The sequence below is a fragment of the Manacus candei genome, unplaced genomic scaffold (genome assembly GCF_025592945.1).
Source record: "Manacus candei isolate 608988 ecotype Guabito, Panama unplaced genomic scaffold, ASM2559294v1 h1tg000081l, whole genome shotgun sequence".
NCBI lineage: Eukaryota > Metazoa > Chordata > Aves > Passeriformes > Pipridae > Manacus > Manacus candei.
The window spans coordinates 5,566,505-5,581,369 of record NW_026138129.1 but is presented as its reverse complement, the minus strand read 5'-3'; the positions used below and the strand labels follow the sequence as shown (position 1 = coordinate 5,581,369).

The window sequence follows — 14,865 nt, the reverse complement described above, 5'->3', positions numbered from 1 at the left end:
ACGTAGCGGGACTGGTGTCTCATAATCTATCTTGTTTATTGAGACCTGAACATCTGAGGAGCCTTCTCTTGGTCCAAAAAGAAATAATACCACCACTACTAAGATGACTGTTTCATAGTGGAAGTTCCCCTGAAGATGAAGCCCCAATGGCAGAGGAACTTCTGCACTCTAGTTTCAATTAGATGCGTCAATCTTCATCTTCTCTGAGAAAATGAACTGATCTGTTAGTAACATTTCAGCTCAAGGGTGTTTTGTAATAAAAAATTAAACAAATATGCTGTCAACCAACCCTATCCATTCTGGGCTGTGCAGAAGGGTGTCTCTCCTGATGTGATGGATAGGAATGCATTTTAGACTGAGACCTAATTCTTCTCAGGAAAAGTATCATGTTGGCTTTCTCTGGTCTGACAAAATAACAGCGTAAGAGGCTGGTTAGTGAGTAAAGGAAAAGGTTGTGTGGAGAAGTGAGGGAGTGCTTACCATTGTGTTGTGCATTGAGGACCAGAAGCAGTCATGCCCTTCTCCTGTGCCCTTCCCCAACCCCCTTGAGAAGAGCCCTATGGCAAGCTGGTGAGAAGTGGGTGTCATTCTGTTTCCCCCAACGAGGACCAGGACCTTTGTGGCACAGTACAAAAGCATGAAGTTTAAGCTGAGAGTACAATCTGCACAGGTGAAAGCATTACAGAGCTCTGGCACCTACTACCTTAGCAATCAGGGTATTGAGGGTGGAAGCTGTAGATTATGAGCACTTTCATAAATTGTTCTCGAAGTTCAGGCCCTAGTACTGACCCATACCCCGCTTCTGCTGCCTTCAACTCCATAAACATATAATTAAAATGCTTACTTCTTTAAATGACAGATTATGTGGTTTAATACACTCTTTAATATAGCAGTCTCCTCCACTTTGACACATTTATTTTTCTAAATACAGAACTTAATATATTGCTATTTCTATAATTAAATTCCTTGTTAACTGCTGAATCACTTAAATACCATGTGAAAAACATGATCTTTCCCTACAACTTATTTGTTAGGCACCCTTTCACAAACTGAGGGAAAAGGTAATTTTCATTACTTTGACACTTATATTTGACATTTGTTAGAGTTTTAAAAACAAACAAACAAAAGCCAACAACTAAACATGAAAATAGTGCCAAGTATTACTATAAGGAAACAGAATTATTAGGGTTTTTTACTTTTTTTCTCCTTTACACATAGTAATTCTAACACAGCCATTAACACAATTTGCATTAATGCAAATACCTAAAACCAGCACAGGATAGAAAGTATTTCCTGGCTGAATACCTAATGCTGTGCTTTAGTTGAGCATGTTGACTGAGTACCACCAAAACCTGAAGACTAATTTACAGTTCTCATATTTGACAGGGCTTCATACATTATTGCTGTTTTGTAATACATACATATAACATTTTAAAAATAAAAGCAGTCTGCTTCTCAGTGATCAAATTTACTACCTATCATGAAACTGAATCCTGAGAAGGATTCCAAACTAAATCACTGAAGATGGAAAACTGGAGAAAATATGCAAGATATATGGAGAAAAACCACTGCTAAATCTCATTTATATAAATGCAAACCATACGGAGAAAAAGCTAGCATATAGAAATTGACTATCACAGCACTCCCATGTTAATCTTCTTCAGAATGAAATTTTCAGCATTTAGCAATGAGATGTGCAATCCTTGAAGACCCAAAACCTGGAAGAACTCCATACTTTTTCTCATGTTACTGCAATATATATCTTTTATTTATTATTGTCTCAGAGGAAGAATGTTACAATGTAGTGTTTGAAGCAGCATTTACTTGGCAGCAGAGGACAAAGGATGCATACAAACACAGGCAGAAAAACAACTTTATACATAACCTCATATTCAGAACAAAAATAAATCCCACCAAATTCACTACTGAGTTCTTTTTATACTTATGTTGGGGAATATTTTTAAGGATTCTTTGCCTAGAGAATAATGTAGCTTGATAAAAGTACTTTGCAGAGAACAGAATATAAAGCTATTTCCAATACTACTTATGAAGATAGGTCTGAGGTAGAAAGGTGGTCATGGCTTTCCTCTTCTGTAAAATGTGGGGTTTTTTCTTTTCAGAATAACTACACTACATTTTAATAGCTGAAGCATTTATAGAAGCCAGCTTCTTCCCACCTTGACAATTTTGCTCCACTCCCTTGAGGGTAATACTTTGCATTTCTATTGAGCTTTTCAGACACTAACTAAGCAAGTCCTACATCACCTTTGCGAGTTAAGTACTATCATCCCCATTTTACAGATGGGAAAACAGAGGCAGAGTGGTTAAATAATTTGTGAAAGGGTTCAGAAAGAACTGGCACTGGTGCCAACACTAGAAGGTCGTCAACACGGTGCCTCACTCCTTGAGCAGCAGCAGTCCAGGAGTAAATACTGTGGGTGCAGGACAGTCTAGTTGGCAAAACTTCACAAAAACACTAGAAACTCCTGACCTGCTGTTTTGATGTCCTCTAGCATTTTTCAGTAGCAGTAGAGAATTTACAACTCTTTCAACACCATTTTGAGATAGTTTTCTTTTTCCTTCAGTAATAATTAAGAACAACACAGTTGTTCTCTACTAAACATGAAAGATATTGCATGCAGTTTTACCAATTAAAGGTATGTCCTGGAATTAAAGCAAGTGTCCATGCAGCATTGTAAACTGTGAAGGCATTAAAATCTCTTAGGATAATTTTAAAACTAGAGATCAGCTGATCGGTGATGTAACTTTTCCATAATTATCCTTACCAGAAGTACATAAATAAATGATTTCAAAGATAAGGATGATCTGCAAGATTACAATGCCAAATGATAATATCTAAGTGCATTGCAGTTTTGGAGAAAGTTCCATCGCTAATAGTATTGGAAAGGGCTTTCTAAATGTCTCTTCATTTCCAAGAGGCAGACAAAAGAAGGGGATCTCACAGAAATGAGCTTTACTTCATAGACTGTAAATTCCAAAACTTGAAGCAAGTTTGGCACAGCAGGGAACAGCAAAGCTTTGTCTCTGAACAAATTTGGGAAAGATTACACTAACTTAGATCTTACTAAAACCAACTTAACCTATCATCTAAGTCCTCTTTTTAGCTATCTCCTGATTAAAAGTAAAGTAAGGCTTAAAAAAATAATCCTCCGAATGGAGTGTGTTGGCTGGAAACAACTAAAAGAAAGTTAAAATACCATTTTGGTAGACAAAATGATGATTATGACTTGAAATGAGAGTTTACCTTGTTTAATTTAATTAAAATACTGTAGCTTGCATTCAACGGCAGTTTTTGTTAACCAGTAACAATAATGCAGATTATGGGAACTTCATATGTCAATGTTGAAAATAATACAAGGATATTTTCTGAAATCTGTGTGGTCAGATGGTTAGCATATAAATGATCAGTACAGAATATTACATGTGTGAGAATATAACTAAGAGTACTTTACAATGCAAAAGCAAAGAGCTGAAAGGAATGTATAAATGTAACGTTTTGCTCCAAACTCCTTATGCAGTTCTCTTTACGATTATCAAAAAGAACGTATATAAAGCCCCTGCCCCTTTTCCCCTGGCTGTATATTTATACAAATCAGTGACAAATATTCCACTGCTCATTAATTTACAGTTGCATAGAGAGGGAAGAAGGAAAAAAAAGATACTATAAAAACAACATCCTCATCTTTGGGTATTCAGTGTTTTACTATTTCAAGTTGAACACGCAGTCAGAGCAAACAGCATGTTCCAGGGTCCCATGCAGCCTTCTGATGAAGTGGAACTCACGGCTGGCAGTTTGTAGAAAAGGGCTGTGCTGCACGTCAGGAAGCGCTGGTTGACATCCAAATGAACACTTCACATTGCCTGTCATGATGAGAAACAACCATGTCAGTACATGTTAACACACAGAGAAACCTCTAATTACTCTGGGCTCATTCAGATAAGGACTGTGACGTCATCTCACAAAACCTCTGTACTTTAAAAAACTAGATGTATTGGCCCAAGACTCAGCAAATCACTGCGGCATATAGGCAAAAGAAATCTAATTTTACAATATTGCAGTGTTTGAAATTCATGTTGTGTGAGGCCCAAAGGACGTTAGTCTACAGAGCAGTAAATACAACTTACAGACTCTCTTCTGCACCCATATGAAGAAAAAAGTTTAGGCAAACTACTGTCCTATCTGAAGTCTAAGTCAAAAATGGAGATGATACAGATCCGGGATTTGGACTTGGCCCATTCAAATGTCAAACTTATTTCTAGGTTCTTGTTTCAGAATTCTGTTCCTGAACAGACAAATGTGCTCTCTCTAATGGTTGGAGAGGGTAGATTCTCAGACAGTGTGGGACACATATCATATTAAAAAAGAAAATCAAATGTTTTTCAAGGGACATAGTCTTATTCACTGATAACACTGAAAGCTATTTCTGTGCTTGCTTAGAGGAAGGATTTCTGGAAAAAAAAAAAACCAAACTAGCTTAATTCACTAACTTATCAAGAAACTGAAATAGAAAGTCTGAGTTAACTGAGTGCAGGGCCTGATTCATCTAATTCTCTCTAGGAATTCTGGTTTTGGAGGACAATCCTACTATCCCAGATTCTGCAATTCAAGAAACCATTCCCAGAAAGTATTTCTGAATTTTTAGATATTCATTTTGGAGAGGTCTGACCTTGCAAAAAGTGGATTAATGGATAAGGTGGAACAATTTGGGAGAGTAAGTAGACTGTCTCCCAACCACTTAATTCTTCTGAGGTCTCACACAGTAATTTGTGGTAGTTTAAAAATCTTATTTAACAATGAAACTTTGAAAGAACTCTGCAATTATGCAAGATTATCTTCTGTCATACATGGGCTCCAATGGCAACCTAAACCTATAGCAAGTGTTTTTCCTACTTTGGTTACTTATAATAGCAATACCAGTCATATTTTCAAGAACAAGTATCTAAATACTAGGTTGTTTTCCACATTTTTGTGAACTCTGAAAGCAGCCAAATTTCTCCTTTGGGTTTGTGAAGTGGTTGCCTATTGAGAGAAGTCAGCTTAATCTAATGCCTGAAGTGCTGTGTGGCTCCTGATCCTTGTCCACTGGTGCCCATGGACCCTGAAACTGGAGCAATAGGCACCAGGGCACAAGGACATATGGATGTCTTTGCAAAAACCAGCTTTGATCTTGCAAGCTGATGATGGCTTGGAACTAATTAGCCCTGATAAATGTAAGCTGATTCCATCTGGTCAGCAATGTAGAACTGCACATCATAGTACCTTTGGTAATGCCTAATCTAGTAGAAATTTTCTATTACCTTTGTTATGCTAGAATCTTCCTGTTATATCAGTCTAGCTTCCAGACCTCTAGGGAAAAATACAGAAAAAACCCCACCCCACTTTGCCTTAATGCAACTTTTGCTTTACTCTGTTTCCATGGCTATGCAACTATGTAACAATGTTTCATACCTGTGGTCTGCCAGTGAAACTTGCTGCAAATGAAACAAAAAATAGTTAGAAATTTACAAGAATCTGCATCTTGACAGTGTAAAAACAAAGCTATTATCAGGAAAATATGTACTATAGAAGAACAAAGTGACTCTTATCATTAAAAGACTAAACATTTAATTAGAAATGTGTTGTAATGGATAATACCTAACTTTCCTCACAAATTTAATCTACTTTTAGCAAATCTATAGCATTATAAATATGCAGATAACGTGAATTTTCCTGTGTTCTTAAGGGAGCTGATTCAGAAAGATTCCCTCCTTGATCTGCTCTTGTCAACAGAGTGGATCTCATGAGAGAAGTGGAGACTGGTTGCCATCTTGGCCACAGCAACCATGAAGCGATAGAGCTTAAAATCTGTGTTGACAGGAGAAAAAGTGTCAGCAAAACCTCAACTCTGGACATGAGGAGACCAGACTTCAGGTTGCTCAGGGAATTAGTAAGGAAGGTCCCCTAGGAAAATGTTTCTGCAGGTGCTGGGGTCCATCAGTCTTGGTCACTTTTCAAACCACCTCCTAAAGGCACAGGAGCAGCAATTTCCAAATGTCAGAAGTCAAGCAGGCAAGGCAGAAGATCCTTGGCTGAGCAGGAATCTTTTCTTGGAAATAAGGCAAAAAAGGGAAGTGTATGCCCAGTGGAAGCAAGGCCAAGTAACATGGGAAGAATTCAGAGATGCTGCTTGCTGCTGTAGGGAGAAAATTTGTGTGGCCAAAGCTCAACTGGAGCTGAAGCTGGACAGAAATGTGGGGGACAATAAAAAGAGTGTTTTCAAGAATAATAATGGCAATAGGCAGTATAGAAATATCATCAGCCCTTTACAGGATGAGGATGGTCACCTCCCAAACAGGGACAGAAACAAGGCAGAGGTGTTCAACAATTTCTTTGCCTCGGTCTTCAACACAGATGAAGGACCAAGGGTGTCTCATTGCCCTGAACTAGAGGACCATGACTGTGAGAATGATCAACTCCCAGTCAACCCTGAAACTGTGCGGGATCTGCTGCTCCAGCTGGATCCCTACAAATCTATGGGGCCTAATGGAATTAATCACAGAATGGAATTAATCCTCAAAGAGCTGGCTGATATCGCAAAACCTCCCTCAATGATTTTTGAGCCATCTTGGGAATCCAGAGAGGTCCCAGCTGACTGGAAGCTGGTGAATACTGTCCTGATTTTCAAGAAGGGAAGAAGGAGGACCCTGGAAACTACAGGCCTGTCAGTCTCACTTCAATGCCTGGTAATGTAATGGAGAAGATTATTCTGAGAGGTATTCTAGGAGGAAAAACACCGGAAAGACAACACAGTCATTGGTCACAGCCAGCACAGCTTCATGAGAGGAAAGTCCTGCTTATCAAACCTGACTTCCTTCTATCACAAGGTAAACCATTAAGTTGATCAAGGGAAGCCAGTTGATGTAATCTTTTTAAATTTCAGTAAAGCTTTTGACACTGTCTCTCACAGGATCTTTACGGACTAAATGTCCAGTACACAGCTGGATAAACACATCATGTGGTGAGTGAGCACAGAGCATAACAGTGAATGGGGTAACATCAGGCTGGTGACCTGTCACTAGTGGGGTTCCACAGGATTCCATCTTGGGCCCTGTGCTCTTCAACATCTTCATAAATGACCTGGACACGGGACTGGAAGGGATACTAAGCAAGTTTGCAGATGATACAAAACTGGGAGGAGCTGCTGACTGCCTCAAAGGCAGGGAGACCCTGCAGAGAGACCTCAACAAATTAGAGGACTGGGCAAACACCAACCATATGAAGTTCAACAAGCGAAGGTGCCAGATTCTGCACCTGGGATGAGGCAACTCTCTATGTTTGTACAGACTGGGGAGTGAAATGCTGGAAAGCAGTGCCACAGAAAGGGACCAGGGGGTCCTGGTCGACAGCAAGCTGAATATGAGTCATCAGTGCCCTGGCAGCCAGGAGGGCCAACCGTGTCCTGGGGGGCATCAGACAAAGCATCGCCAGTTGGTTGAGGGAGGGGATTGTCCTGCTCTGCTCTGCACTGGTACAGCCTCACCTTGAATATTGTGTGCCATTTTGGGCACCACAAGAAAGATGTTAAGCCATTGGAGAGTATTCAAAGGAAGGCAACAAAGATGGTTAAGGGCTTTGAGGGGAAGCCATATGAGGAGCGGCTGAGGTCACTTGATCTGTTCAGCCTGGAGAAGAGAAGACTGAGGGGAGCCCTCATCACAGTCTACAACTTCCTCGTGAGGGGAAGAGGAGGGACAGGCACTGATCTCTTCTCTGTGGTGATCAGTGACAGGACCCGAGGGAATGGCCTGACGTTGTTGCAGGGGAGGTTTAGGTTGGATATTAGAAAAAGGTTCTTCACTCAGAGGGTATTTGGACACTAGAACAGGCTCCCCAGAGAGGTGGTCACAGCACCAAGCCTGACAGAGTTCTAGAAGCATTTGGACGATACTCTCCGATACATGATGTGACTCTTGGGGAGGGTCATGTGCAAGCCCAGGAGTTGGATGTGATGATCCTTGTGGGTCCCTTCCAACTCAGCATGTTCTCTGAAGACCAATGACATTAAAAAGGAAGTAAAAGAGGCATTGTATCCTCAGTGGATCTGAGGGACAAAATTAAACACAACTACAAAAGCAGACAAAAACAAAACAAAAACCAAAAAAACAAAGCCACCAAACAACAAAATCCACCGTTATAAGCACTCCTGCCTTACTATATGAATAATTGCTTCATAAGGGATATTTGGAGTAAATAGAAATACTGATTTCAAGATGATTTATAACCTGAAATCCACGAAAACAAATATAGCAACTAAGACAACTGTCTCTATTATACAGCCAAAAGAGATAAAAAATATCTTCACAAGATCTAGATGCTAGTAACTTCTTAATGAAAGCTGCAGCCACAGCAGAAGAGGCATAGTAGAGATGAGATTGTCGAAGAAATGGGGGCTTACTTTTTTTTATATAATTGAACATGAAATGTTGCACATGAAGGCTGTTTTGATAAAATTTAGCTTGGGTATAGCTAAAAAAGGATAAGGATGCTATTCTTTAAGGTTAGGAATACAGTGATGCCTAGAGAGTCTGTGGAGTCTGAGTCATTTAAAGTTTCACAGAACAGGTTAGACAACTGTCTGTCTGGGAAGACGGATCCCTCTCAAATGACCACAGGAAAAGATGGACTAGATGGTCTGTCATGGTCTTCCCTAGAAAAACTCAGAGTTTAATGCACTTTTTTGGAAGGACAGACTAATAATCTTCATTCCAGGCTTCTAAAACATGTAAGATATGAGTCTTACATGGTTAAAAAAATATACTCCCCAGTAAAACATATTATAGCGTGACTGAATGAGAGCAAATCTAAGAAGTACCTACTAACTGGGGTAACGTGGTTTAGCTTGACTTCTGCAGCAGCATGTCAATGACAAAGGGAAAAATCACATGAAGTTTGGAACTGTGATTTCTTTTAATCTTAAATGCTCAGATACACTTCACAATACAAAGGGATGTGGGGTCGTGATTTTCACTCGCAGTACCCTCCTCCTGCCTCATTCAGGGTGTTCGTTCATAGAATCAAAGAACTTTTCTTCTATGTTTCTCCACTGCGGAGAACAGTCATCACTACCAAGCTTGCCCTAACACAAAGCAATTTGTTTTAAATTCATCTGGGCCAAATGACCATGTACTTGTATACTCCTTGTATATGCAAAACAGTAATTTGCAAAACTAAGAACAAATACTCAAGTTGCATTTTCTACTGATTTGTATACACACATGTGACCTCTAATTGTGCTGAGGAGCTTCACTATCTGTTGACTTTGAGATGCTTCTTGGAATCAAACCCTCAATATGCAAACAGATGGCCTCTGAACTATTGAACTCACCAAAAATCAAAAAGGTCAGCTGAAACAAGACCTTTTTTACTAGATCTAAATTTGCTTTCTCAAAACATGCAAAGTGCATCTTCTGTGATGCAGTTGTTCACAGCCAAGCAACATATGTACAAGAGACAGAAGGGATATTTTAACAAGTTTCACCAAGTTTATGAAATAGCACAGAGTTCAATCTTGATGCTTCCAAAAGGACTGCACATAAACACCCTCTCTCTTACTTGTGATTTTTAAAACTGACCATTATTATTACATTTCATTTCAAAAAATTGTTGAAAGTTTGAAAATATATCAAAGCTTTCACTATTGTTTTTCTAAGGTAAGAGAGCTGCAAGATATATATGTACATATGTATGTATTTAACAAAACCCACTAAAATACATGAGATAGCTCCTCACTTTTGCAAGTGTAGTGACACTCTAGAAGGGGCAGGATCAGTGGAAATGTATGTTAGCATAGGAAATAATTGGTTCTCTTTTTGATCTCTCTTTAATAGACACTGAATAAAATACCAACTTCCAATGCATTTAAGCAGGGAAAGGTGTTATGTTTTGCATTCACAGATTTCCTCTGGTCTGTTACTTTAATAACTAGTTCAATAATTAGTCCAGGCAGTCAGGACTGGGCTATGTTCCCTCCTGTTGCCTAAGGACTTTTTTTCCTCCAAACTTTATTACAGAAACTCCATTCAGAAATTCTGAATTTACATTCAAGTTCTACAAAAGGTTTCTATCAGAAGCTAATGAAATTCTAGATTTCTCTTCCCTTACATGGGCACAGCTGGAAATTCCATATTGAGCTATAGGCTTTTCTTATAGTGAATCACTTCCACTTAAAACAAGAACATTTGTTTACTTACCTTCACAAATAGTGTCTACTGGGGAATTTTAAAGAACAGATTTATGTAACTTGCATATCTTGACAAGAAAACTGCTTAGAGATATTTTTTCCCTATTGAATACTGCAAGAATGACATTTTTTCTTCAAAAGACCACCTCAAATTCAGTACTATTCTCAGAGACACATTTTGTTAAACTTACAGCAGCAAGCTGGAAATGTGTTGTTGATTTGCTCCATAACATCTGTTAGATCTGTGTTGGTATCATGAGGTGGAGCTAACAAGTCATCTGCAGATATGACAACAAATAAATTAATTTTGTAACACAAGGAGAAAAATAAAAAAAGGGACCGCAACATTATAAAAGGCATTCTCATCCAACCTTCCACTTAAGTACACCTTTATATTTCAAGGGAAAACACTACCTGAAACCTTTGTAATATGCAGGAACTGTCATTGATAGCTGCCAGCCTTGGGAGAAGAGGTGAAAGTTACATTTTGATTTGCAGCAGAACTCATTTCTCTTTTATTAAAGCTTAACCGTTGCATTCAAGACTTAACTAGAAGGAGTTGCCAAGAAAAAAGCACTATATAAAAATCTATAGTTAAAATAAGTAAAATGTTTACAAGATCAGGGAGTTAAACTCAGCTGCTCAATTATAATTCTGTTCCATTTTCAAATGATTTGTCATGTAACTTTCTGAGTAAATACATCATCCTTTTCCTGAAAAACCCCCAACATGTATCTTTTAGATGGTACCAGCTATCTGAAAGAAATGTACCAGCCATTTCACTAGTGTTAAAATCCTCTTTGTTACTTCTTTGTCAAATGCTGCTTAAAATTAGCCAAGAGAATGGTTAGGGAATGCAACTGGTTCTGTTTCTGAAAGTCTTATTAGACAGCATCTCTCATAAATCTACCATTGCATGAAATCAGACCCAAAGAAGTCCTATGTTTTTACAGACAAAGTAAAAACATATGTCAATGCTGAATTAAAGATTTCCAGTGTACAAGAGAATACTTTTTCTGTTTTCCACAGAAATAATTTTTAATATATAATCCAAGGCTTAAAAACAAAAAAAGAAGGAAACTGCATCCAAGATAATTTGAGAAAAATCTTTTAATTTTTCCCCTAATTTTGAGCATTCAATGGTCTGTAGTTATTTCTGCTAACTCCCAGTGAATTTAATGAGTTATGATATTGGAGAATTTAAAATAATCTTTCAAGAGATAAATGCCTTCATGTGCAGAGGTTGTACCATAAATAGCAAATAATTCCTAAAGATGTAAAGCCTTTGGGAGTGGGAACATCAAAATACCAGGATAAAGAGAGGTTACACATGAATTTCTAAAGCAGACGGAAGCATAGATTACGTGACTTGGACATATGTTCCTGGATCTGATAGATTACTTGGATCCATTTGTACTGTAGGACAAACAGCTGTTGGCCATTTCAGTCCAATGAAGGCTGGTTCCCTTTTCATTGAGCATGGATTTGCCCAGCAAATTCACTTGGTCAAAATGGATGGGACCAAGGAGTCTATCAACAAAAGTCTGTAATCCAGAGTCACATGATTTCTATGATACCACAGCTGTTTGAAGTGTGGGGAACCAACAGCTCCAGCTGCATGAAGCAGAAGCATCACAAGATCGGTTCCTTTTCATTCGTAAATCTTTTGAGAAGATGCGAACTAATCTATTCAGTAGTTGCCTACAGACCCATGTAGCACATTATGTGATCAAAGCACTTACCTGCCTGATGAAATTGTGAGCTTGTGTCTTGCTCAAGTGAGTAGCTGAGGGCAGAGTGCTGGGGCGAAGCACAAGGGGAGGAGCCATTAACCCGGGAGTCTGACTCGGGCTATGTTAAAGACAATAAGACATAAATTTAGATTATTGTATCCACAGAAGTTAAGTGTGGGGCTGTATGCAGCCATCTTGCTCCTTTCCTTTCTTATTTGTTTTCTTTTTTGTTCTCCAAGCTATTGAGAGTAGGCTTAGGTCTATATAACTGTTAAGAGGGGGGAAAAAAAAACCACCAAGAATTTGTTAAAAGAAAATTTAGACTTCAGTATAGTACTTATGAGACTCCAGTTGATGGTCTTGATAAAAACAATGTTCTGTTGCAAGCATGCATCACAGAAACACAGTGTAATGTACAACTCACACAGTTTGCCAAGGCTCTCTGTCCAGCTCTGCAGAAAGACTACACAATGGGATTACTGGGGTTGTATTTATAGGTGTGAATATATACATCCATATACACATACACAGGGGACATTCAGCTGAGGTCCCCTGAGAAGCTTTACAAGGATGACTAGTCATGCTTAGAAACAACTGTTCCATTATGAACAGTTTTGTAAAACTCCAGAATCAAGTGAAGACTAAAGACAAATTCAAAACAACTTTGCTATCTAAAAAGCCATCACTCTTGCTGATGCTGTTTCTCAAGAGTGTGGGAGACATCAAATTCGCAGGAAAAGCTCTACTATGTAGTCTTCTGAAAATTACAAGGAGGAACCTATATACTTTGAAAACAAGTTTTTCTGGACTCTTAAATTCACTTGAATAACCAAACACCTAAATTCTGTATTACATTTAGCTGTAACCATGTATGTGCTTGAGATTACACGTAAGTATACATATATGGACACAAAAATAAGAAAAGACCATAAGACTTCTTCACTATAACAACTTAACTATTGGAAGGGACCTTGTTCAGGCATTTTTCCCTTTCTTTCCCTTCTTTCTGGTAAAAAAAAAATCCTTTAAGGAAGAGAGTAGTAATACAATATTTGAGCTCCAGAAGTGATTGTTCTGAAAAACACAGAAATAGGTGAAATAGTATTTACATCTGCAGTGGATGCAGCTGAAATGGTTGCTGCTATCATTTATCTTTTTGATTGCAAATCCTCAAATTACTTCTAAATAGCTTAAAGAGCAGGTTATTTAAGTAAAACTATTAAAAGCAGATACTGAAGTAATAAAAAAAGCAATTGCTTTTAAGATTTTTTTGAAACTGAGCAAGTACCTAGAACAGCTACAAAACTCAATGCAAAGATTTAAAATACAGAATGGTTGTTAATTTGCACACAAGTTTTCTCCTTTGCACCTCACAGCCTTAATTGCAATACTCCATTTTTTTGAGATAACTTACAGTTTAACAAAAAAATCTTCAACAAAACAAAAGATTGTTGAACAATGAAAGATACTTTTTCTTCCATACACAGTAGTTAGAAGGAAATGGTCCCTTGAGCACTCAGCAAACCTTTTTTTCTCCTCTAAATCTCATCTCTTTCAGCATAATAATACCAAGTACCAGCTTTGACTAAAAGAAAAAACCAAGAAATATTGCTCTGCATAGAAGACAAAGAAAAATGGAAATGTTTTCAAGCCAAAGAAGGGTTTCACTGTCAAGATACTTCTATGAACAGTGAATTACTATCAAGTAGCTAAGTAATTTGCTACTCAGCATCAGGCTTCAATCCAGCTACAGAGTCTAGGAACAATGAGTGTGGTGATTTTAAATCAGTGAAGACTGGGGTAAATAACCACAGGCAACTCTGTATAGCCAGGAAACACTGTTCAAGATGATGTTAGAGCTATAATGGTAAAGAGCTAAGGCAAATTGTTGAAGGGTTGAGAGTCACTTCAATACAGAACAATGAAGCTAACGAGTGGCTGCTTGCTCACTTCACAAACAGATGAACAGAGAATGTGAATCATTCAAAATGCAAACTTGCATCTGGACTGGATCTCTGTCCCTCTTCAAGCAGTAACTATGGATTATGCAAAGATGACCGAGGGTGAACGAAAAGAGAAGATCCGTGTTGGACATACAAAACTGCAGCACAGCAACACATGGACTAGATGAAGGATAGTAAGGTTCTGCAACATCAGCACTAACTAGGATGGAAAGGAAATGCCTACAATGGAAAGGAAATGCCTGATGAGTTAGTGAAGGTACCACTTAGGAGTACTACTGCAAATGACAAAAAAAGCACTGCAGAGCATTAAGGACTCAGTGGATAAACTGAGAGAAAACAAAACATACTTGGAATACCTTACATTAATGTACTACATATTGCTGCAGCAGCCAGAATGAAATATGGCAGTTGGATTTAAAAACAAGACAGAACCCCAAAAAACACCATCTCCTCCTAATCAGAGGATAATGTCTCATTACTTCATTTTCAATTAAATATGGTGATAAATGTTACACTACATATTTCCAGTGACTGCAATAACAAGAAAAGACAAAACAAACCAAACCTTTCTTCTTAAAAATTCAAAACAATACAATTAAGCAGCTGAAGAGTGGGGTTTGGAGCAGAGAGGGAAGGTTTGTGGTAGTGGTATAATAATCAGGTACTGGAAAATGTTAAATGCAAAATAGTTGAGGATATAGCTGCATGTATTTACATGATTTAAAGATTTTACTGGTAGAGAACCTGAAAAAAAAAACCCTGTAGAAAACCATTAACCCCAATTGCGTAACACCTACAAAATATGAGCAATTCCATCATCAACCCACTTCAGACATCATGAAGTTAATGTATTCTTATTCAAAACAACTCAGTGGACAACCCTTAAGACAGAAAACAAAAGTAAACAGCCCTCCATGTTACAATATG

At 38.2% G+C, this 14,865-nt stretch overlaps 1 protein-coding gene across 9 annotated transcripts in view; it reads right to left on the bottom strand.

The window, feature by feature from the left end:
- Positions 1-890: 890 nt before the first annotated feature.
- Positions 891-14,865, bottom strand: part of UTRN (utrophin) — a 368,491-nt gene continuing 354,516 nt past the window's right edge. For 6 of the 9 annotated variants that reach the window (XM_051811059.1, XM_051811060.1, XM_051811062.1 and 3 more), the window contains 4 exons: positions 11,984-12,092; positions 10,433-10,519; positions 5,471-5,493; positions 891-3,882 (listed from right to left, as the gene is read on the bottom strand). In XM_051811059.1, coding sequence (XP_051667019.1) covers positions 3,874-3,882; positions 5,471-5,493; positions 10,433-10,519; positions 11,984-12,092 — 228 coding nt within the window. In that variant the 3' untranslated portion in view covers positions 891-3,873. The remainder of the gene's footprint in view (positions 3,883-5,470; positions 5,494-10,432; positions 10,520-11,983; positions 12,093-14,865) is intronic. The other 3 variants (XM_051811063.1, XM_051811065.1, XM_051811066.1) reach the window with 1 other exon arrangement.